This window comes from Schistocerca cancellata, chromosome 2 (genome assembly GCF_023864275.1).
Source record: "Schistocerca cancellata isolate TAMUIC-IGC-003103 chromosome 2, iqSchCanc2.1, whole genome shotgun sequence".
Classification (NCBI taxonomy): Eukaryota; Metazoa; Arthropoda; class Insecta; order Orthoptera; family Acrididae; genus Schistocerca; species Schistocerca cancellata.
In genome coordinates, this window is record NC_064627.1 from 480,730,960 (window position 1) to 480,756,168 (window position 25,209).

Consider the following 25,209-nt stretch of genomic DNA (forward strand, 5'->3'; position numbering starts at 1 on the left):
TGCCTGCGAGATTGGATGCTGTCATCAAAGCGAAGGGCGAGCCAACACCATATTTAATCCTAGCATTACCGATGGAGGGCGCCAGGAACTTTTAAGTCATTTTCAGCCATGTGTCCGGATACTGTTGATCACATAGTGTACATCCTCACTCAGTTTCCAAACGGTTCACCACTTCCGGTGTGTAGGAGAATTTAGTGATACACTGATCGCATACTTAAGTAATGTGGTCGACATGAGGTAAAGCCCAATAGGTATGCAACACAGGTGATGTACATGTCACACATTTGCGAACTTACCTGAAAAAAGCTACTGGGAAACTGCTGTAGTCTGCGCTTACTTACGACAGTCTAGATAGCCTATGGCAGTCTCAGCCTGTAACTCAGAGGGCATTTTGAACATTTCCTGTAAGGGAACTTTTCGTGCAATGCTGATATGTTCCGTTTCTTTGCGTTTCTCATGATTAGTATGGTTATGAAGAGAAGTAGAAAATGTGCTCTAACACGGAAATAAAGAATTTATGGACCAGTTTCCGTACAACGAATTTTATTTCTCTCTGTGTGAGGAATGTTGCCTGATTTTTGGCAATACCTTCTTGCTACGATATCTGCACATCTTATGAAACATGCGTTTTACGATAGAAACGCTATAATCCTCCGTAGAGATGAACAAAGCAGCCAATGCGTGAAAATGTCAGCTGAGAGCCGACCTCTGGTTGCAGCGCTGGCGTACGGCGGCCAGCGCATCGTGGGCGGCAGCGAGGCGGCGCGCGGCCAGTTCCCGCACCAGGCGGCGCTCACCGTCGACTACTCCAGCTTCTGCGGCGGGTCGCTCGTCTCGCCGCGCTGGCTCCTCACCGCCGCCCACTGCGCCTACGGGTGAGTACCGTAGGCCAGCTGTCACACTGTCCCAGCAACGACTGCGCAGTTTCATCATCTTAACGAAACCTTACTGCAGTTCTATGTACAGATGGGAACTAGTTCACTGGTAGCGGGTCCTTCACGGGAGCCGACCATTATTACACATTCACCGCTCCTTTAATATGTAATTACGTAATATTCTACACTCCTGGAAATGGAAAAAAGAACACATTGACACCGGTGTGTCAGACCCACCATACTTGCTCCGGACACTGCGAGAGGGCTGTACAAGCAATGATCACACGCACGGCACAGCGGACACACCAGGAACCGCGGTGTTGGCCGTCGAATGGCGCTAGCTGCGCAGCATTTGTGCACCGCCGCCGTCAGTGTCAGCCAGTTTGCCGTGGCATACGGAGCTCCATCGCAGTCTTCAACACTAGTAGCATGCCGCGACAGCGTGGACGTGAACCGTATGTGCAGTTGACGGACTTTGAGCGAGGGCGTATAGTGGGCATGCGGGAGGCCGGGTGGACGTACCGCCGAATTGCTCAACACGTGGGGCGTGAGGTCTCTACAGTACATCGATGTTGTCGCCAGTGGTCGGCGGAAGGTGCAAGTGCCCGTCGACCTGGGACCGGACCGCAGCGACGCACGGATGCACGCCAAGACCGTAGGATCCTTCGCAGTGCCGTAGGGGACCGCACCGCCACTTCCCAGCAAATTAGGGACACTGTTGCTCCTGGGGTATCGGCGAGGACCATTCGCAACCGTCTCCATGAAGCTGGGCTACGGTTCCGCACACAGTTAGGCCGTCTTCCGCTCACGCCCCAACATCGTACAGCCCGCCTCCAGTGGTGTCGCGACAGGCGTGAATGGAGGGACGAATGGAGACGTGTCGTCTTCAGCGATGAGAGTCGCTTCTGCCTTGGTGCCAATGATGGTCGTATGTGTGTTTGGCGCCGTGCAGGTGAGCGCCACAATCAGGACTGCATACGACCGAGGCACACAGGGCCAACACCCGGCATCATGGTGTGGGGAGCGATCTCCTACACTGGCCGTACACCACTGGTGATCGTCGAGGGGACACTGAATAGTGCACGGTACATCCAAACCGTCATCGAACCCATCGTTCTACCATTCCTAGACCGGCAAGGGAACTTGCTGTTCCAACAGGACAATGCACGTCCGCATGTATCCCGTGCCACCCAACGTGCTCTAGAAGGTGTAAGTCAACTACCCTGGCCAGCAAGATCTCCGGATCTGTCCCCCACTGAGCATGTTTGGGACTGGATGAAGCGTCGTCTCACGCGGTCTGCACGTCCAGCACGAACGCTGGTCCAACTGAGGCGCCAGGTGGAAATGGCATGGCAAGCCGTTCCACAGGACTACATCGAGCATCTCTACGATCGTCTCCATGGGAGAATAGCAGCCTGCATTGCTGCGAAAGGTGGATATACACTGTACTAGTGCCGACATTGTGCATGCTCTGTTGCCTGTGTCTATGTGCCTGTGGTTCTGTCAGTGTGATCATGTGATGTATCTGACCCCAGGAATGTGTCAATAAAGTTTCCCCTTCCTGGGACAATGAATTCACGGTGTTCTTATTTCAATTTCCAGGAGTGTATGTCTGTACCAAACTGTAATTCAGTTACACACGATCGATAATTAAAAATAAAAGGTGTCATTCATTTTTAGATTTCCGTGCCTTAGTTGGTTGAGAACGGAACTGTTATATTATCGCCGGCCGGGGTGGCCAAGCGGTTCTAAGCGCTACAGTTTGGAACCGCACGACCGCTACGGTCGCAGGTTCGAATCCTGTCTCGAGCATGAATGTGTGTGATGTCCTTAGGTTAGTTAGGTTTAAGTAATTCTAAGTTCAGGGGGACTGATGACCTCAGAATTTAAGTCCCATATTGCTCAGAGCCATTTGAACCATTTGTTATATTATCGCTGTGTTGTCCGCCTCTCTGTCCGACTGATGAAACTCCTCTTTCGCAGGAACGGGTGGATACGTCAAGTTGAAATTTATGTTACATACTGAGCTCTCTGCTATCTTCGCAGTGTAAATAATTGAAGCTTTTAAGTGAATGCAATCAAAACAAACCGCCATTTACGTTACATATTTTACACTACTGGCCATTAAAATTGCTACACCCCGAAGATGACGTGCTACAGACGCGAAATTTAACCGACAAAAAGAAGATGCTGTGATATGCAAATGATTAGCTTTCAGGGCATTCACACAAGGTTGGCACCGGTGGCGACACCTACAACGTGCTGACACGAGGAAAGTTTCCAACCGATTTCTGACACACAAACAGCAGTTGACCGGCGTTCCCTGGTGAAACGTTGCTGTGATGCCTCGTGTAAGGAGGAGAAATGCGTACCACCACGTTTCCAACTTTGATAGGGGTCGGATTGTAGCCTATCGCCATTGCGATTTATCCTATCGCGACATTGCTGCTCGCGTTGGTCGAGATCCAATGACTGTTAGCAGAATATGGAATCGATGGGTTCAGGAGGGTAATACGGAACGCCGTTCTGGATCCCAACGGCTTCGTATCACTAGCAGTCGAGATGACAGGCATCTTATCCGCATGGCTGTAACGGATCGTGCAGCCACGTCTCGATCCCTGAGTCAACACATGGGGACGTTTGCAAGACAACAAGCACCTGCACGAACAGTTCGACGACGTTTGCAGCACCATGGACTATCAGCTCGGAGACCATGGCTGCGGTTACCCTTGACGCTGCATCACAAACAGGAGGGCCTACGGTGGTGTACTCAACGACGAACCTGGCTGCACGAATGGCAAAACGTCATTTTTTCGGATGAATCCAGGTTCTGTTTACAGCATCATGATGGTCGCATCCGCGTTTTTCCACATCGCGGTGAACGCACATTGCAAGCATGTATTCGTCACCGCCATACTGGCGTGTCACCCGGCGTGATGGTATGGGGTGCCATTGGTTACATGCTCGGTCACCTCTTGTTCGCATTGACGGCACTTTGAACAGTGGACGTTACATTTCAGTTGTGCTACGACCCGTGGCTCTACCCTTGATTCTATTCGATCCCTGCGAAACCCTACATGTCAGCAGGATAATGCACGACCGCATGTTGTAGGTCCTGTACGGGCGTTTCTGGATACAGAAAATGTTCGACTGCTGCCCTGGCCAGCACATTCTCCAGATCTCTCACCAATGAATACGTCTGACCAATGGTGGTCGAGCAACTGGCTCGTCACAATACGCCAGTCACTACTCTTGATGTACTGTGGTATCGTGTTGAAGCTGTATGGGCAGCTGTACCTGTACACGCCATCCATGCTCTGTTCGACTCAATGCCCAGGCTATGAAGGCCGTTATTACGGCCAGAGGTGGTTGTTCTGCGTACTGATTTCTCAGGATCTATGCACCCAAATTGCGTGAAAATGTAGTCACATGTCAGTGGCATAATATATTTGTCCAATGAATACCCGTTTATCATCTGCATTTCTTCTTGGTGGAGCAATTTCAATGGCGACTAGTGTAATATTCGCTAAGTAATTCGTTGGCCTAGAATCATGAAATTTGGCAAAAAGGAGATTTTCATAGTGCAAGTAAAGGGAAATATCCGAAATTGTTAATTTTTAAATATATCACACATAAAAAATATTTCATTTGTCACTTGTTATCCTTCGTCAAAATTTAAACAGTCAGTAGTTTTATACACTCCTGGAAATTGAAATAAGAACACCGTGAATTCATTGTCCCAGGAAGGGGAAACTTTATTGACACATTCCTGGGGTCAGATACATCACATGATCACACTGACAGAACCACAGGCACATAGACACAGGCAACAGAGCATGCACAATGTCGGCACTAGTACAGTGTATATCCACCTTTCGCAGCAATGCAGGCTGCTATTCTCCCATGGAGACGATCGTAGAGATGCTCGATGTAGTCCTGTGGAACGGCTTGCCATGCCATTTCCACCTGGCGCCTCAGTTGGACCAGCGTTCGTGCTGGACGTGCAGACCGCGTGAGACGACGCTTCATCCAGTCCCAAACATGCTCAATGGGGGACAGATCCGGAGATCTTGCTGGCCAGGGTAGTTGACTTACACCTTCTAGAGCACGTTGGGTGGCACGGGATACATGCGGACGTGCATTGTCCTGTTGGAACACAAGTTCCCTTGCCGGTCTAGGAATGGTAGAACGATGGGTTCGATGACGGTTTGGATGTACCGTGCACTATTCAGTGTCCCCTCGACGATCACCAGTGGTGTACGGCCAGTGTAGGAGATCGCTCCCCACACCATGATGCCGGGTGTTGGCCCTGTGTGCCTCGGTCGTATGCAGTCCTGATTGTGGCGCTCACCTGCACGGCGCCAAACACGCATACGACCATCATTGGCACCAAGGCAGAAGCGACTCTCATCGCTGAAGACGACACGTCTCCATTCGTCCCTCCATTCACGCCTGTCGCGACACCACTGGAGGCGGGCTGCACGATGTTGGGGCGTGAGCGGAAGACGGCCTAACGGTGTGCGGGACCGTAGCCCAGCTTCATGGAGACGGTTGCGAATGGTCCTCGCCGATACCCCAGGAGCAACAGTGTCCCTAATTTGCTGGGAAGTGGCGGTGCGGTCCCCTACGGCACTGCGTAGGATCCTACGGTCTTGGCGTGCATCCGTGCGTCGCTGCGGTCCGGTCCCAGGTCGACGGGCACGTGCACCTTCCGCCGACCACTGGCGACAACATCGATGTACTGTGGAGACCTCACGCCCCACGTGTTGTGCAATTCGGCGGTACGTCCACCCGGCCTCCCGCATGCCCACTATACGCCCTCGCTCAAAGTCCGTCAACTGCACATACGGTTCACGTCCACGCTGTCGCGGCATGCTGCCAGTGTTAAAGACTGCGATGGAGCTCCGTATGCCACGTCAAACTGGCTGACACTGACGGCGGCGGTGCACAAATGCTGCGCAGCTAGCGCCATTCGACGGCCAACACCGCGGTTCCTGGTGTGTCCGCTGTGCCGTGCGTGTGATCATTGCTTGTACAGCCCTCTCGCAGTGTCCGGAGCAAGTATGGTGGGTCTGACACACCGGTGTCAATGTGTTCTTTTTTCCATTTCCAGGAGTGTATTTAGGCTGACTGGCTCGCTACAGTAAAAGTCAAACATCAGCCATGGAATGAACTTATTGCTCGTATGATACGTGTCGCGGACTACTCTGCGAATGTTTGTTTCACATACAGCTTGAAACGCTTTACCTAAGTGCAGTAGTCGCTCCTGGCTATGTGACGATGCGTAAATTCCGAAACACGTCGTATGAACAATAAAGTCATTCCTTGCCTGATGTTTGACTTTCACCTTTGCGCCCCAGTCAGCTTGAATGCAGACGTACTGATTATTGTAATAATGGTAGTCGGCTGCCTCCTGCATGATTTTATGTCACATTTATGGTGTTGAATTTAAAACATTCTCAAATGTGTTCAAATGTGTGTGATATGTTATGGGACTTAACAGCTAAGGTCATCAGTCCCTAAGCTTACACACTAATTAAGCTAAATTATCCTAAGGACAAAGACACACACCCATGCCCGAGGGAGGACTCGAACCTCCGCCGGGACCAGCCGCACAGCCCATGACTGCAGCGACCTAGACCGTTCGGCTAATCCCACGGGGCCTAAAACATTCTCGAAAATCTTGAAATCCCTGCGACTGATACCTTGATACTATTAGATAACGGGCAAAAATGGCATTCCCAGAATGGATGAGCTGTCTGTACACATAACTAAGTTTGCAAGGGACACTCAGTGCTCGAGTCCTGCTCACACCTGGTGCGCTGAGGATTTCGTGAAAACTTAACTATGTATTTACACAGTTTATCCATTCCGGAAATCCACGGTATTGGCAGCTTTCGCCTGTAATAGACATTGATAGTTGCAATATATCAGTACCAGGGATTCCAAGATTTTCGAGAATGTTTTAATATCTAGTTTGAAGTCGGATGACAAACGACAAAAGAAATATTAATTAACGATTTCGATTTTTTCCTCTACTATTACGTGAAACCTTCCTTTTTGCCAAAATTCAAGATTCTATGTCAACGGGAAGCACCCTATAGGTGTTGTACAGTGAGTTTTGTAAAGTGAGTCTCAAAATATGTGACGCAATTGGCCTTATCTTTTCATTACACTGGCTTAGAAGCTTAAAAATTTTGCACCACCTAGAGGCCACAGATCTTAGTATTTGATATAAATTTGAACTTGATGCGTGTACTAATTCCCGAGAAAAATAGTTCTTAACAGTCGGACGAACGGACAGACAGAGAGAGAGAGAGAGAGAGAGAGAGAGAGAGAGAGAGAGACTGACAAGAAAGCGATCCTACAAGGGTTCGGTTTTTACAGGCTGAGGCGAGGAATCCCAAAAACTGCAATATTTAATTAAAGCGGGTCGCCTTTTTTGCAAGTACGCAATTATTTATTACTTTAACACTTTTACACTTTCACCACAGTTGTAGGGTGCTGTTTTTTCTTTCCCTTTATCTGAAATACATACACACAATTTTTATTTAGGTTAAGAAACATGTTACATCGGATTTTGTTGTTGTTTAAATTACGTATGTGCTTCACCTTACATGGTGTGTGTCCTGTGTCTGCCGGCCAAATCAACCACAGGTCTAAATTCATACACCATGTGGCCTGCAAAGATAAGGCTGTTACGGCATCGTCTGATTAAATTTTCGTTTAGAGTGCAACCTTTAAAAATGTATATTTCGGTAAAATCGCGGTGTATTCCCGTTTCTTAGGTTTACCATTTCTGAAGTTGACTTTTACTGACCTATAATTGGTTTTTATATGTTTGCCGAAATGTTCTTTTTTATTGCTGTTTATTTATTTAGTATACCTGTGGATATCGGTAAAACTTTGTGAGGCTTTAGTATGCCGTGGTTTGTTATCTCTGGATTATGTTTTGCATTTTATCGACATTTACTCACGTTTCTCCTGCTCTTTGGTGAATTCTGTCTCTCGTTATGATGCAGTGCCTTGGACACATGTTTCACTGCACAATTTACGTTACTGAAGCGGTTTTATTCCCCATTGGCAGCCGTGAAATTTTAATTCGTTCCCTCTGTTTTCATTGTGTGTGAAAGAGAATTTATTGTGTGTTGTTTGATAGTTCTTTTCCAGTAAAGAAGAACGTTTCGTTGAAGAGTACTGTTGGGTCATTGATAGCTTTTTTTGCCCTGTGTGATACCGTTTTCGATGTGATAATTTTCTTATATTGTGAAAAGAGTATAGATGATTGCTGTCTTTTAGCATCTGGAGCCTGCTGCTGTGACACTGGGGTGGTGGTTGTTTTTAATTAGGTGGTCCGAAAATGTGGAATGTATGCTGTCACTTCTCAGTGCTCCTAAACGTTCCGAGTCTCTTGTCCTGAAATTCCTACACGTCTGTCCTATATATCCTGAATCAGAATCTTAGCAGTTAAGCTGGTAAGTTAAGATGCTTCGCTAAATTTATCTGTGCTGGGGGTTGGATATTTTTAATCTCTGTTGCAGTGTATTGTTGGCTCTATATGCCACATGTACTCCTCGTTTCCTCGTAATATTTCTTGTTGTGTATGTTATTTTGTTGGCAAGTATCAGTGTTTCTCTGTTATTTTCCAATAATGACAATAATTGTGTTCTTGCAAAAAAAGGTGAAAACTCTTGCATTCACTATTATTCTCTGCAAGCACGGGAACTTACCTTAGCCACGCTCGATTAGCCGAGCGGTCTCAGGTGCTTCAGTCATGGACTGTGCGGCTGGTCCCGGCGGAGGTTCGAGTCCTCCCTCGGGCATGGGTGTGTGTCTTTGTCCTTAGGATAATTTAGCTTAAGTAGTGTGTAAGCTTAGGGACTGATGACCGTAGCAGTTAAGTCCCATAATACTTGACAAACATTTGAACATTTTAAGCTTAAAATTCCAATACGATAAAAAATTGTAATTCCACAGTTGTTGATACGTTTGGAATTAAAGTAAATGTGAAAGAAATTACTACCAATGAGATTCGAACCTATGACTTTATAGCTATAAAACTTCTGCTCTAGGTGTTGGCGAAGTCGTTATTGGTCCGGAGCTGTTTTGCACATGATACAGGTCGGAAATCTTCCAGTCTTCTAAAGTCAATTTATCTAGTTCTTTTAAGAAGTCCGTCGTATTCCTTCAGCAAATTGATGTTCGGACATCATAGAGATGAAGGAAATCGAAGAAGGAAATTCCGTAAGATAACCGTTGTTACATAAATATCCCATACACGTCAAACTGAAGTGAGTTCAGAAATTTTCGAAATTTGCAGTAAAGAAGTTGGTGACCCACGCAGCGAAAACAGGTCACAATGGACACCAAGTACACAGACAATCATTTAATCCCTTCAAAATATTAGCAGCTATGTCTCAGAAACTCACAACTGAGAACGGTACATGGGATTGTTTTAACAAATTAATTTTATTTTATTGCAAAATTTTCTTTTTTAACAGTTCTGAGAAGATGTACCGAGGTAATATGACTGATTCATTCGCTTTCAAATCTGTATATTTTCCAACATACTACATACGCAAATATGTTTCATACATGAACTGAACCGTAAATTCAACAAGTTTGCATTTTGTCCGATACAAACTTTCCATGAGTGGCCCTCTGGTCACATGACACATGTCCAAGCGGTAGTCAAGTTCGTTCCAGAACTTATGAAGCAAAATCCTGTCATTGGTCAACAGAGTGGCACTGATATATTTTCTGAGGTGTCCCAATGTTCTTGGCAGTGCGAGTACGTAAACACGGTCCTTAACGTACCACCAAAGGGAAAAATCGCAAGACCCAGGGCCATCATTTACACCTCTTTGCCCAATAAAGCGATGCGTAAGTTCGCTGTTTAGGTAGCGAAAACATCGATGGGCCAGTGAGTAGATGCCCAGTCTTGTTGGAAGATCAAATTTTCTAAATCACCTGTCAGTTGTGGAAACAATCGTAACTTCAACATGTCGATGCAAGTGATACCCGTCACAGTCTTCTCACAGTAGAAAAACGGCCAAAACAGCTTCGTCTCTGACACCGCACAGAAAACTTTTACCTTCTCCGAATCTTGCTCATTTGACACAATTTCATAAGGGTGTTTAGTGCCCCACATTTTCACATTGCGGCGATTAACCTTGACCGATAAGTGGAAGTTTCCTTCGTTAGTGATATCAACTTGGAGGTTAAATGTTGATACGCAAGTGCTTCCTGCATTGTGATGCAAAATTAAAGATGCCTGCCATCATCTTCCAGTTTTAATTGTTGCATAACCTGCAGGCGGTACGGTTCGATACGTAACCACCGTCGCAAAGTCTTCCACACAGTTTTCTGCGGTATTCGATGTCCGCGGCTTGGGCGGACCGTTTATTTTTTTGGACTGCGTACGAAATTTTCCTTCATTCTCTCCACGCTCGTATCTAGTGCACTTGGCCGACAGGTACTTTTCCATTTGCAGAGAAAACAGCATCTTAAACTGTCGATACCAACTCACAATGCTCTGTTTATCTGGCACTTCTCCGTAACTCCTTCTAACAGGACGCTGTGCTCTTGTAACTGATAAACATACTGCATATTCCAATACACAAAAACTCTTTTCTTTTTTTGTCACCATTTTGTCAAGGCACTGCACCCGAATAACGTCAACTGGTGGGTACGCTGCAAACGTAGTGAGTTTGCAGTTCTATTCCAGCTCAGTCATATTTATACATGTATACTTTGTAAAATATAAAACTTTGTGTAGTAGCAGTACATTCACACAAAATTAAATATTGGCATTGACAGATGCTTGCGAAAGTTAAAATGGAAAGTAGGTCACTTTGTTTTCAAAAAATGAGGTCCAGGAATAGGACTTCTTGTATTAATTTCAATAAATGATTGTAATAAATAATAAATTACTTGCAGTGGTCGCTGAACGGCTACACAAATAAAAATGCCGATAACGGTTTGAAACTGAACAAGAACCGGTGAACTCATTAGTTGGTTAAGAACGGAACTGTTATATTATCGCCGGCCGGGGTGGCCAAGCGGTTCCAAGCGCTACAGTTTGGAACCGCACGACCGCTACGGTCACAGGTTCGAATCCTGCCTCGGGCATGGATTTGTGTGATGTCCTTAGGTTAGTTAGGTTTAAGCAGTTCTAAGTTCTAGGGGACTGATGACCTCAGATGTTAAGTCCCATAGTACTCAGAGCCATTTTAACCAACCAAGGAAGGGCAGAACTAGAACGAGCAACGAGACGAACCGAAGGAGACCGAGGCGAGAACGAGAATGACATGGACGGAACGGTGAACGACCCTTAGGAGTCGCTCCTCAGTCCTTCCGTTCAATTAGGACACATTCCCTCACGAACGATGAACTGTTCACATATGCTCATGAAGTTAAGATATCTATGGAGTCAGATACGAATATTGATGCCTTGCCGGCCGCTGTGGTCGAGCGGTTCTAGGCGCTTCAGTCCGGAACCACGCGGCTGCTAGGGTCGCAGGTTCGAATCCTGCCTCGGGCATGGATGTGTGTGATGTCCTTAGGTTAGTTACGTTTAAGTCTAGGAGACTGATGACCTCAGATGTTAAGTCCCATAGTGCTTAGAGCCATTTGAACCATATTGGTTCCTTGTCTTACACATGTTCGAGTGGTATTTGGTATCATTTATGCGACGTGCCCGGAGATGACGTTACTGGAACGTCGAAACTGGTCACCTCATAAAACAATATCGCTGTAACGGCTGTTGGCATAGAATTGCTACATTTCATCGACCAGCCGCTGTCCCACGCTCCTGAATCCAGGATGGCGTTACATTTATCAAACAATGTATATTCTAGTGTATTTATTTATATTATTAGCTGGCTTCCGGTTTGCAAGACCATCGTTAGGCAACGCTGTACAATATCGTTCTTTCATATGTCTTGTTTTCTTTGATAAAAACGAAACTGTCTTACAGATCAGTAACTGGATACCCATTCACCATTTACCCATGAAATAGCTTAGCAAATAGGTGGCTTTCCGAAAACTTACTGTACATCGATATAAACGCATAGGCTTCCACAGACGGTGTTAATCTTATCAAAAGCATTCTGGTTCTATTGCCTCGTCAACTTATAAAATGCATAAAATATGAAAATGTACCGTTGTTTGCAGAAGTTGCAGCGACCTTCCTCAGGGTAATCTTTTTCCTGAGGTGGGCTGCTGCACCTCGGACAAAACGTCTGTACATTTGAGATTTTAAGTATTTTATAAGTTGAAGTGGCAATATACCCAGAGCGCTTCTAAAGAAATCACTCAGAGTATAATTTTCAATCCGTTGGCATTTCCATCCGGTATAACAGTGGAACACTCACAGTGTGAAGAAATAAAATCTTCCACAGCATTTGTTGTATGGTGTTTTAGATGCCTGTTAAAGATAAAACAGAAGGACAGAATTAGCAAACTGAAATCCTTCAGATAATTGGTAAAGAAAACAGCTTTTAGGAAAGTAGGAAAACAAAGACGAAAGTGCATACGCCACAGCTGATCCCTTGTAAATATGAAGAAGGTGATTTATAAGGAAAGAAACTAGACAATTTTTAAAATAAGTAATGGATAATGGAGTCAATAACTGAGCTAAATTGAAGAATCTTGGATTGTAATAGATCTAGGTGGAGAGTTTCCAACCAGTCCAAATACTGCTGGTGATGAAGAAGAAGAAAAGAACGAAAAGGTAGAAAAACAGTTCAATGGTTACACAGATGGAACATACTGCTGGTGACGAAGAAGAAGAGAAGAACGAAAAGGTAGAAAAACAGTTCAATGGCTACACAGATGGAACCAGGATAAATATTCGTATGATCTGAATATTTCCTTTACAGTGTTTCAGTTTAAGATGAGCAACAGTGTGCCACAAAGAAACTGCTGAACCAGCACAAACAATAAGAGAGTGCTTGTGTCCCTAGGGCGTCGATATGGAGGATCTACTTGGGTGGCGTAAGGTCAGATTCGGCATCTGAGGCCGGCCGCATCACCATCACCTCGTACGAAGCCATAGTCCATGAGCAGTACGATCCTTACTACATCACCAGAGACGTCGCCGTTATCAACCTTGGACAGGACGTTGAGCTCACCGGTAAGGTTCCAAACTTTAACGTCAAAACGTGTTTCTGTTATTAGAAAATAATTATGTACGAGTATATTCCTGTACTTTTAGTTATATTTGAGTCATTGGGGAACACACTGCCTCGGTGATAAATATTATGCCGTGCTGGGTAGTGGAAAGACTGTAAATCTATAAGTGCAAGAACAGAAAGAAAGGTAGTAATCTGAGAGCCAACTGGTCCAGCGTAGCTACAGTATATGCGTCTAAGGGTGCACACATGAACGCTGGCCAGTCCACTAGTCAAGGTGCAGCAGTGCCATTACGGCTAGGATGTCATGCGCTCTCCGTTACCTCTGTAGTGTTTCGCACACGATTTTATAAAAAACTATTCATCAAAAAAATTTTATTTTCGCATTACATATAGCTTTATATGCCAGCTTCATGTTGAAGTGCCCATCATCTCGCTAACGCTCATATTTATTGTGATATTGCAGTTAAGTAAGACATTGCACGAAATTCGAAAAAATTTGCAGTGGAAAATATGACTCGCTATGATTTTGAGTTTGGTGCATATTACACTACATGTTGCTGCAAATCAAATTTAGCTAAGATACAGATTTTTTACTTTAGGCTTGAAAGGATGTCTCTATCTGTCTCCAATTTTGAGAAAATGGAATTTATGTAGCAATTTCACTTCCGATCGCCTGCGCGTGAGGATGAAATATTCACAACATACTTCATGCCTCCTAAACCGTTCGAGATATCAAAACCACGCTTTGGCAAATGATAGCAAACAACAAGGAGAGCATGTTGCTGTATGTATGGAACTTTCTACTCAACCTAGATGTAGCCATAGCTACAGTTTTTATTGACTTTTTTTTCAATCCATTACTGTAAAATTTTAAAAAGTCATTGAAAGCTACTGAAAAGAGAATTGTCTAGTATAAAAATAAATGTGAACTTACTTCCTCTTATGTTACAGGAGACCAACACAATGAGGTTTCCTGTGAGGTATTGCCATTCAGGTCGACTATTGCTTGCTAATATGATACTCTGTTTCAAGACCCTGTCGCAGTAGCTAATGCAAGGTGAATTTTTTCAATTTATAATGTTGAAACGTCCCCTTAGAAAATTTATAAATGACTGTGCTGATAAACCTCTTACGTTATTTGATTTTCAAACAGATGAGCAAAACTGAACGTACTCAGGCACTTCTCTCTTTACTTATTTTGATCATCACTAAACTGACACACAATATTTTTAGCGCAACGCAATCTGACTTTCAATAATCCCTACGAAAGAATGGCCCTGACTAACAATAACCTATACCTTTCATGAATCACTTACCTCGCAAAAATCTTCGTTACTCGAACTACTGCAATACAGCGAGCGCCAATACTGCCAGCTAAATAATTCTAACTACTGAAGGCTCTAACTACTGATAGGCATTACTCTTTCTGATGGACACACGCCCAGATCATCCGCTCTCAAAACTCCGCCATCTCTCTCCCCACATCCACCACTGTTGGCGGCTCACCTCCAACTGCGCAACGCTACGCGCTGTTCACATCCAACTGCCCAACACTGCAATAGCAAATATTCCAACTGCAAACCAGCCACAGACTGCACACAGCACAGTCAGTGATTTTCATACAGAGCGCTACGTGACGTTACCAACATAAAAACCTAAACCGTCTACTTACAATGTATTTTGGCAAAAAAGCAAACTTAAACATGTCAACAAAAGAAATATAGCCATTCATCATAACTAATGATGCTTCTTGAAATGAGAAATGGTTAACAATTCAGACAAAAGCAAATTGCGAATTCTGTAGCAATCAAATGGATTTTCTCCCTCTTTTCAATAGCTAATCAATAGCTTTTTAAAACTTACAGTTCTGAATTGTAAACAGATAGAAATCTCGTCTCAAATCTAAAGAAAAATCCAAATCCTAGCTAAATTTCAAATGGAGCAACATGTGGTGTAATATGCACGAAACGCAAAATCACAGCGGCTCATATTTTTCATTGCAAACTTTTTCGAATGTCGCACAGCGTCTTCTTACAAGCAAATATCACAATAAGTATGATCATTAGCGAAATGAAGAGTATTTCACCATAAAGTTGACATATAAAGCTATAAGTAAGGTAAAATCAATTTTTTTACCTATTACTTATTGTAAAATCGTATGAGAAAGATTGCAGGACGTGTGCCTCGAATCTTTCAGCACAGTGCGTCGCCAACCAGCCCACCAAAGCAGTCGAAGAATGTCTCGTTCATTCCAGCTCCCTGGCAGACACGGGGCTGCGCTTGTCGGCGGCTCCCATTGTGAGCTGCCTCATTAGGCAGCAGGGGGGTATTTTGCGCACTGGGTCAGGCTGTTTTGCGCATCAGGCTATGAAACAGCTCCAGAGACACAACTCCATACGTGCGATTCTGGAAGGCCATAAAAGTACTCATCTACACTTACAAAACTTTTCATTGGTTGAAAATGCGTTTTTTTCGGAAATTTCTTTAAGTTTGGATGTAAATGAATTGCGGAAGATGCCAGATCCTCTGATTATGGCGGACATGTTAACAATACCAACTTCAGTTTTTCCATTGCCGAAGCTCCTCCATAGCCAAATGCTTTGGCTTTGTGAAAGATTTTTGTAATCTTTTACAATAGTGGTCTGTTCTCAACTTTTTCTCTTTTAGCATATAAGACTCTTATAGTATCCACTAATCACTGTTTTACGTTTTGTTAAGTAACCATATTTCCTTTATTGTTCTTTCATTCCTTTGCCCCTAAGGCAGCAGTACAATATGAGTCACAAACGCTTATTACACAACAAAAGGTTTTAAAGTCTTATTAATATCATAAAAATTACACAGATAGTACTAAAAGTAAAACTCTTCTCTTAAAAGAAATACTAATAAAAATGACCAGCCTTTGTAGCTGAGGTCACTAATGCATGCCTGAGTGGTAGTGCTCGGGTTGAAGGTAATTTGTTTCGAATCCTGGTGGCACATGAAGTACTGTCAGTATTTGACTGGCGTTATGTTCCTGATTATCAGACTACGTTTCAGTATCCAAAGTGTACTGAAAAGTATTGCATCCTATTTTTTTCTTGTGAAAGTATTAAGCTCTTTAAATAAAAGAAACATTATTAACATTCTACACCTTTGCCTTTACATGTTCATATTTATTTCTCAAGATAGTCATCCCAGAAATGAAATGAAATGATCATACGGCGTTCATGGCCAGGAGGCTCCATGTGGGGAAGTGCCGCCACCTAGTTGCAAGTCTTTTCAGATGACGCCACACTGGGCGACTTGCTTGTCGATGATGATGAAATGATGATGAGGACAATACAACACCCAGCCACTGATTAGAGAAAAACTCCAACTCGGCTGGGAATCGAACTTGGCCTGTCTGCATGACAGTCAGACATGCTGACCACTCAGCTGAGGTAGCGGATGACCTTGGTGATGAACACATTTCTCCTAAAGAGAGCTCAGTTTGTTGATACTATCACTGTAGAATGTATGACTTTGTTGAGGGAGCCACACCTCACCTCTATTTGCACCAGTTCATCTCTATCCAAGTGAAGTAATCGAAGGTGTTGTTTAAGTTTTGGAAATAGTTGAACGTCGGATGGGGTCAAGATGGGACTGTATGGATGATGATCGATGACAGTGTAGCCAAGGTGTCGGATTGTTGCAGGTGTAGCGGCGCTCATGTGTGGTCTGTCATTGTCATACCAAAGGACAGGGTGCTGCATATGTGGACGAACTCTTCGAATTTGAAACACAACACACGGTTTCTCACACATTGATATAGTTACATTACACAATGCCATGTTAGATGCTACAATTGGAAACTGGAAATTTGTGGTAAGGGCTATGGGACCAAGCTGCTGAGGTCATCGGTCCCTAGGCTTACGCACTACTTAATCTAACATAAACTAACTTACGCTATGGACAACACACACACACCCATGCCCGAAGGAGGACACGAACCTCCGACGGGGGGAGCCTCACAAACCGTGCAAGACGCCTCAGACCGCACGGTTAACTCACGCGGCTTACTACAATTCAGAGCCATCTAGCGGCAGAGGAAATATGTAGACATGAAGAATAGACATGTGAGTTTCAACAATGTTTGTTTTATTTAAAACGCTTTAAGACTTTTCACATACAAATTCAAAGGCATTACTTTTCAGCAGGGCCTCTGCGGCATGAACAGAACACCATACTATACACACATCCATTACACTCAGCTGCACTCACCAAATGCAGATGAATCCCAACTCTCACATGTCCGCAAGGAAAGGGGTCATTTTCTGAGGTGAAAGAAAATCCTTCCCAACGAGGCAGCTGAATTCACCACTCAGGGTCTGTCTCCCTTTCAACAATGCAACCCTTCTTTACTTTTTTGACTGATTGAATTAATTAATCATAGGGTGGGGCGGATCAATACTTGAAGTATGTAGGATGATAGAAAGGTGAAATCCCCACGTTCGGCCAGTTAGTAGTATTACTAATACTGACACATATAAAACACCTTTTTTATTATTATGCTAGCTCCAGAGCAGAATTTTACTGTGTTGTCAGCACAGGCAGCAGAGCAGTACTGCACTACACTGGGCGCCAGTGAGTTGTGTGAATGAAAGAAACAAGTTGACAAGTTGTAACTGCAGTTTGGATGTTGAAGGTGATGGCAAAGGTTACCTGAAAAACAAAAAAAAAAGTTGAACCAACTGTATCTAAATAAATCATACGCAATTGTGACCCAGAATAAAGTTACTGCTCAAATTCTACATACGTTCTCCCAGTGCCACACTTCGAAAATTATAAACTTTCCGTGCAGTACTTTTTAATTGTACTGGAAATAGCGTTAACGTTAGTATTAGTGTGCAGCTGATACTGAGTGTTCTCGGAATATTTCTTGTCTATCTATACATTACTTTGACTTGCAACAATCAATTTTAAAAAAGTATGGCGAACAAGAACGTGTAATTTGTGAAGCATAGAAATGTGCTATAACTTCCCAACGAACTGATAACAGTTGTAAACCATTTCCTAGGGCTATACCGGGCAGCTCGTGTATAAAATTAATAGATCATTTTTACTGGTGCCCACCGCCAGAACGATTGCAGCCATGTGGTACTGCGGCACGATACATGGCAAGGAAGGTAAATAAGTGAGCAGATGCGAGTCTCATTCTGCCGACGATATGGCCGGAAATCCACTGACATAAGGGACTTTCACACTCTAAGACAAAAAAAAAGAAAAAAAAAACGCACTACGAAGATACTACCCAAATGGGATGGAAACGGATAGATGTGATGTACACGTAAAGGGAAACAAATGAATACAATTTCAGAAAAACTGGATAATTTATTCAAGAGAAAGAGCTTCATGAACTGAGAAAGTTAGTAACGTGTTGGTCCACCTCTAGCCCTTATGCAAGTAGCTATTCGGCTTGGGATTGATTGATAGAGTTGTTGAATGTCCCCCTGAGGAATATCGTGCCGAATTGAGTCAAATAGCGCGTTAGGTCGTCAAAATCGCGAGATGGTTGGAGGGCCTTGCCCTTAATATTCCAAACGTTCTCAGTTGGGGTGGGATCCGGCGACCTTGTTAGCCAATGTACGGTTTGGCAAGCACAAAGACAACCAGTAGAAGATCTCGCCGTATGTGGGCGAGCATTACCTTGCTGAAATACAAGCCTACTATGGCTTGCCATGAAGGGCAACAAAATGGGCCATAGGGTGCGGCGGATAACAACAAAGGGGTTCTGTTATCAAATGGCACCCCAGACCATCACTTTTGGTTGTTTGGAGTTATGGCGAGTGACAGTCAGGTTGTCATCCCACCAATGTCCAGGCCGTGTCCAGACACGCCTTCTCTGGTCATCGGGGCTCAGTTCGAAGCAGAACTCATCACTCAAGAAAATTCTTGTCTAGCCAATGAGATTCCAGGCTGAAGACGTGTCTGGATGTACCTCAGACAGCAGTGGGATACCAACTTAACGGTCGTGTGCCAGAGATGCCCCAGACAGCAGTGGTATACCACCCTAACTGTTGGCCAGCCATATGGTGCAGCCACCCGGAGTGACCGTCTAGGCCGACCGTTGTGACCGAGCGGTTCTAGGCGCTTCGGTCCGGAACCACGCTGCTGCTATGGTCGCAGGTTCGAATCCTGCCTCTGGCATGAATGTGTGTGATGTCCTTAGGTTAGTTAGGTCTAAGCAGTTCTAAGTCTAGGGGACTGATGACCTCAGACGTTAAGTCCCATAGTGCCTAGAGCCATTTAAGCCATTTGACCGTCTGGGATGTCATTTAATTTCATAGCGAGACCCCTGTGGTTGTCATCCGTGGCACCATTATAAGGCAGCGGTACATTTACGACATTTGAAGCCCCGTTTTGCTGTCCTTCATGGCAAGTCATCCTGGGCTTATATTTCAGCAAGACAATGCCCGCTAGCACACAGCGAGAATCTCTACTGCTTGTCTTCGTGTTTGCCAAACTCTCTCTCGAGTAGGAAGGTAGGTGGATCTCTCCCCAATTGAGAACGTTTGGAGAATTATTGACAAGGCACTCCAACTATCACGGTATTGTGACGATGTAAGGAACCAATTGGATAGATTGGCACGATATTCCTTGAGGGACAACCAACAACTGTCAATGAATGTCAAGCCGAATAAATGCTTGCGTAAGGGCCAGAGGTGGACCAACACTTGACTTGTTCAGTTTGCGAAGTTTTTACTTTTGAATAAAAGATGCAATATTCCTGAAATTGTAGTCGTTTGTTTGTCTGTACATGTACATAACATCTACAGATTACCGTGCTATTCGGATAATTTCTTCACGGTGCGTCGCTTTTTCCCCCCTTAGAGTGCATTATGGCCTGCGCCTGGGAATGAGCATCTTGGAAACAGCGAAGCTGGTTGGCTGTACGTATGATACTGCCGTTTGTATCTATAGAAAATATCGAAGAACGATGAAACCACGAGTAGAGGAGAACATGTTGGATGTCCACGCCTCATCACAGGAAGTAGAGGCGGAAACATGCCTTCTCTGTAAAGCAGGATACGCGTCCATCTCTGGCAAACCTGACCACAGAATATAAGGCTGGTGCAGCACAAGTCTTTCAGAGCACTTTGTTGAACATGCGGCTCCGCATGAGAAGACCTTTAAGTATTTCCATATTGACCCAAAGACATCTCCAGTTACGTTGCAGTGGTCAAAGGATCGACTTCCCCAGCAGCAGTGGTATCTTTCAGCATGATAACTGTGCGTGTCACGAGCCCAGAAACTCACTGCACTGGACTCAGAAGCACAATAGTAAACTAACACTGATGGCCTCGACTGCGCTTGGTCTGAAATCCATAGAATACATCTGCGACGCTACCAGTCGCCAGACCTGTGCGCAGACATCTGGTGTGACGCACCTGCGGAAACTTATGAAGGACTTGTCATGTCCATACCACGCCGAAGCGCTGCTGCATTGCGTTCCAAAGGCTGACCAACACGCTAAAAAGCAGGTGGTCATAAATTTTTGACCCATCAGTGTATGTTATTCAGGTCTTAAAGCTTGCAAACTTTATTATCTTATTTTTTCAAACTTATTTACATACTGTAATATCCCGAGTGATAAATGAAAGAAAAAGCCGTTTTGAAACATTTCAGTATATTAGTACAAAAGCTATAGACCGTCGCATTTTTGGGACATTGCCAAAATTAGCTATCAATATGCACAATATTGTTGTCAATGCGGAACGCTATTAGAAAAATCGTGAACAAAATAAACACACTGTAATATTATTGAGTGTCTATTCAGTATAAAAAGAAACATAATAATGTCATGTTCATCAACACTGTTCCTAGCATACATTTTTATAGTTGTCCCGTGCATATGCACATCTCTTCTGTTTTTTACTTGACACAATAAAGTGGTTTCCTGGGTCTAGTCGTATATCTGTGTTCACCTATTCTCCCATCAATTTGCTTTCTTGTGTTTCTCTCTGTTTCGGTGTTGAACCTGTTTGCTTTGAAGTGTACATCATCACTTTTCTCCTTCATACATCCAAAAGTAAGAGTTTCTCGTTTGTGTTAGCGATTTTATATGCGCTCAATGTGTTTATCATGCAAATACCAATCAACTGGGTGAATAATGGCCATCACCATTTCTTTGATCTTATCCTTGTCCTATAAAGTGATATCTGCTTGTCCAGTACATCAAGGCGTGTTCCCAGTATATAGTCTCACAAGGAGGCTCATGATACCCACTCAGATGTAGAATGTCAACACAGGATATTAGATATATTTTCATTAGAAGAGAATTTATGTTGTTCTGTTGGCAAGCATAGACCCTGCTTTATTCTGTAATAGTATTCACTAGTTCCTTAGAAAAAAATCCTCAAAACATGGGGCACAGACTTATTTTCTAGACATTCTGCATTCATTGCTCATTGTGTACGTTGGTTCAGATATATACCACTTACATTTGCGTCTCTTTGTGGAAAAAGCAACACTTTCCACTCCAAGTCATAATTCTTTTCTTCTCTTAGCTTCTGGAGGTGAAACAGTAACCCTAACCGAGCTAGGTGGCGCAGTGGTTAGCACACTGGACTCGCATTCGGGAGGACGACGGTTCAATCCCGCGTCCGGCCATCCTGATTTAGGTTTTCCGTGATTTCCCTAAATCGTTCCAGGCAAATGCCGGGATGGTTCGTTTGAAAGGGCACGGCCGACTTCCTTCCCTGTCCTTCCCTCATCCGATGAGACCGATGACCTCGCTGTTTGGTCTCTTCCCACCAAACAACCCAACCCGGTAACGCTAGCTTCATCCCTTTTGGTTATAAGTTCTAAAGTACCTGCTACTATACATCTTGTACAATATAGTCACTGTTCAGCACAATTTTTTCGGTGCCTTATTCATCTGCTAATTCATGAGCTTCATTCTCACTCGCTTCATAGCTTTCCAGTTCTGCTACAACTTCTTCAACTGCAAATCCACGTAGCATGTTTTTATCCAGTTGAAATCGTAAAACGGGAAAGGGAGCATTTCACTCTGCTACCTAACCCCGTAGAAAATGTCATACAATGTAAAGAAAGCAGATCTCACTAACTTAAATAAAAATTCTTGTATATAAAACATGTATACAGTAATAGGCGCATCTGCAAATGAGTGATAACGTAACATGTCATTGTCTCATCATTGGGATGCATAAAATAAATTAATATTACACTTACTTCAGGAAATCTGAAATATATTGAATGTTACATGGACATCTGTACTGTATGTCAATAAAAAACATCCCGGAAAACTAAATCACAATTCATTGTTGTATAGAAAGTACCAGCAGGTAGACAGTGTAGCCAAGTGAGAAGATAGAAAATTGCCAAATTAATTCCTTTCCTGAAATGAGCAAATTAGAGAAAAATTATTTCTTTGCAGTTTACAGGCACTATGAAAGTCGGTTCAACCTTTAGGTACAGCAATCAAAGCTTAAAAGTTCCACTGATTATATAAAAATAAAGTAAAATATTTGCGTTACAAATGGGAAATAATGTGTTAACTGAGTGTCCCGGTCCAATAGCCTGCTGGCATGTGGCTTTCGCAGAGCATACTCCCCACGCTCTTGCAAGTTAACATCCTAAAGATGTTCGGGCTCTCATGCGGTTCCTCTTCGTCGAAATGTCTTGGTTCAAACCCATCTAGGGGTTGAATAGCACTCACTAAACTAGGCACTTTTGATCCTTTGGTTAAATTGTGTGGCTGATGGCAAGTTTGCGAAATACAAAGTTAATATAACATATAATAACAGTAACGGTAATATCGGGAACTAAATTAACGATCCATAAATGATGTAGGCCACACAGTTGCGGTTATAATAATGTTTATTCAGAAAGCAAACTAATAGCGAAAGTGGTCGTACTTAGAATTACTATTACACTCGAGCGCATATCCATTTGACACAGTTCGATCATTCACAATCTCATCGCGAAATACATGTCTAATATTCCACCTCGTTATCTTCGCGGAAAGTTCACACCAAGCGCGGGGCTGCTCCCCTCTCAGAGACTAAGTCCCGCGATACCACACAACGCGAAATTCTTGGCCACAAACGGCTTCTGCTGGGTTTCCCTATGACGTAGGTTCTCGTCTGTCTCACTCGCACACTACAGCGCTTATACCTCATTCGGCACAACAGACGCCTGTGAATTTCCCTATATCGTGGTGAATCTGCGCCCTATGTGGTACACAGTCCTCGACGACAGGATTCGTTTCACAATTCCGGTAGGCTGAGTCTTTCGGCCGTATATTTAAATGAGAGCTCAATGATCGTTAAGTCACACCCTACACTCTGAGTGCATATTGCAGCATCAGAAAACTGTGAAATTACTCAAAAGCATGATGTAACCTTAAGGCGAATAACATATCTGGTCTGTAGCCAAATGACAGGGCATATAATTTGTGTGAGTGGAGTTCTGCAGTCTGATATGGAAAACAAGAGCCTTACAGCTGTAGTAACTGTGTTATGTTGCAGATTACATCCAGCCGATACAGCTGCCGCCCAGTTCGCTGTCTACCGAGAGGTTCTTGGGAGAAACTCTGACCATCAGCGGCTGGGGCTACACCTCCGATGGTGAGTACAACTGCTCTTATTTTTCTTAGAATAACGACAATCTATAGAATTGACCTACAACTTTAGTGTCACAATTGTACAGACAGCGGACGGACCTATACTGTGTACATTGACGTAAGGGACAAGTAGCGAGGAATGAAAATTACAGGTGGAACCACGTCTCGAAGAGCAATGTGTGTGACGCACGTGTTTATACACTGCTTATCTGTGTTACTAAATGATTAAAGCGGTCACATGGTTACCCAGGCCCAGTTTCAAAATGGTTCAAATGGCTCTGAGCACCATGGGACTCAACTTCTGTCATCAGTCCCCTAGAACTTAGAACTACTTAAACCTAACTAACCTAAGGACATCACACACATCCATGCTTGAAGCAGGATTCGAACCTGCGACCGTCGCGGTCGCGCGTTTCCAGACTATAGCACCTAGAACAGCTCGGCCACCCCGGCGGGCCCCCAGTTTCACGTTGCCCATCTAATAACTTTCAGGGGCAGCTAAATTTTTGTTGACTATATTTCATATAATTATTGGCCCAATTTAAAAATTTGAAATGCTGTCATAATCCACTCATTAAGATGCTTCACATAGTGCCGCACGGGATTAGCCGAGCGGTCTTGGGCGCTGCAGTCCTGGACCGTGCGGCTGGTCCCGGCGGAGGTCCGAGTCCTCCCTCGGGCATGGGTGTGTGTGTTTGTCCTTAGTATAATTTAGGTTAAGTAGTGTGTAAGCTTAGGGACTGATGACCTTAGCAGTTGAGTCCCATAAGATATCACACACATTTTTTGCTTCACACAGTAAGTCGAGTATTAATGCCAGAAATTGTGTATACGGCTTGAGGCAGCATAGTTCACAGCGCGTAGATTACCCACATTATATTCATCCAGTATTTGACAAGACAGCACTTAACATCTTTCAACGAACATTACCCATAATTTGAAACCTTCTCGAAAATTTTTGCGCTGAACACCCCCCTCACCCCCCCCCCTCCAACACACACACACACACACACACACACACACACACACACACACTAACATGACATTTTAATTAGTTACTTCTTTAATAATAACACTATTCGCAAGACATTATGCAGCTATATCATTGTACGAGGGTTTTCCCAAAAGTAAGATCTCCTATTTTTTATAAGTACATAGACCTGTTTATTTCTACAGAGGTTTGCAACAGTGTACAGCTTGAACATTTAGCTATTTTTCGACATAATCACCATTTCTATCGATGAATTTTTGTAGACGCTGTGGCAGTTTTTGTATGCCCATGTCGTACCAGCTCGCCGCCATGCTGCGAAGAAGGATGCCACCACTGGCGTGATTGTTGCTTGGTCTCAGGTGTAAAGTGGTATGCCCAGGTTTCGTCACCCGTGACAACTAAGTCCTTTAGTTGTCCTTTTCGGCTGCAAGGCGGTGAAGAAATGCGCGGGAAGCATCAATTCGTTGCCGCATGTGGTCCTCAGTCAGCATTCGTGGCACCCATCTTGCGCATACCTTCCGGTAGTTCAATGCTTCCGTAAAAATTCTGAGAGCGGTGCTTCGGGAAACCTCAGGAACCAACGTGCAGGGTGATCCGCCT

At 44.1% G+C, this 25,209-nt stretch overlaps 1 protein-coding gene across 1 annotated transcript in view; it reads left to right on the forward strand.

Moving 5' to 3' along the window:
• Window positions 1-687: 687 nt before the first annotated feature.
• Window positions 688-25,209, forward strand: part of LOC126155465 (brachyurin-like) — a 45,467-nt gene continuing 20,945 nt past the window's right edge. Inside the window, exons 1-4 of the mRNA XM_049916230.1 lie at window positions 688-875; window positions 12,842-13,011; window positions 15,210-15,338; window positions 23,524-23,622. Coding sequence (XP_049772187.1) covers window positions 688-875; window positions 12,842-13,011; window positions 15,210-15,338; window positions 23,524-23,622 — 586 coding nt within the window. The remainder of the gene's footprint in view (window positions 876-12,841; window positions 13,012-15,209; window positions 15,339-23,523; window positions 23,623-25,209) is intronic.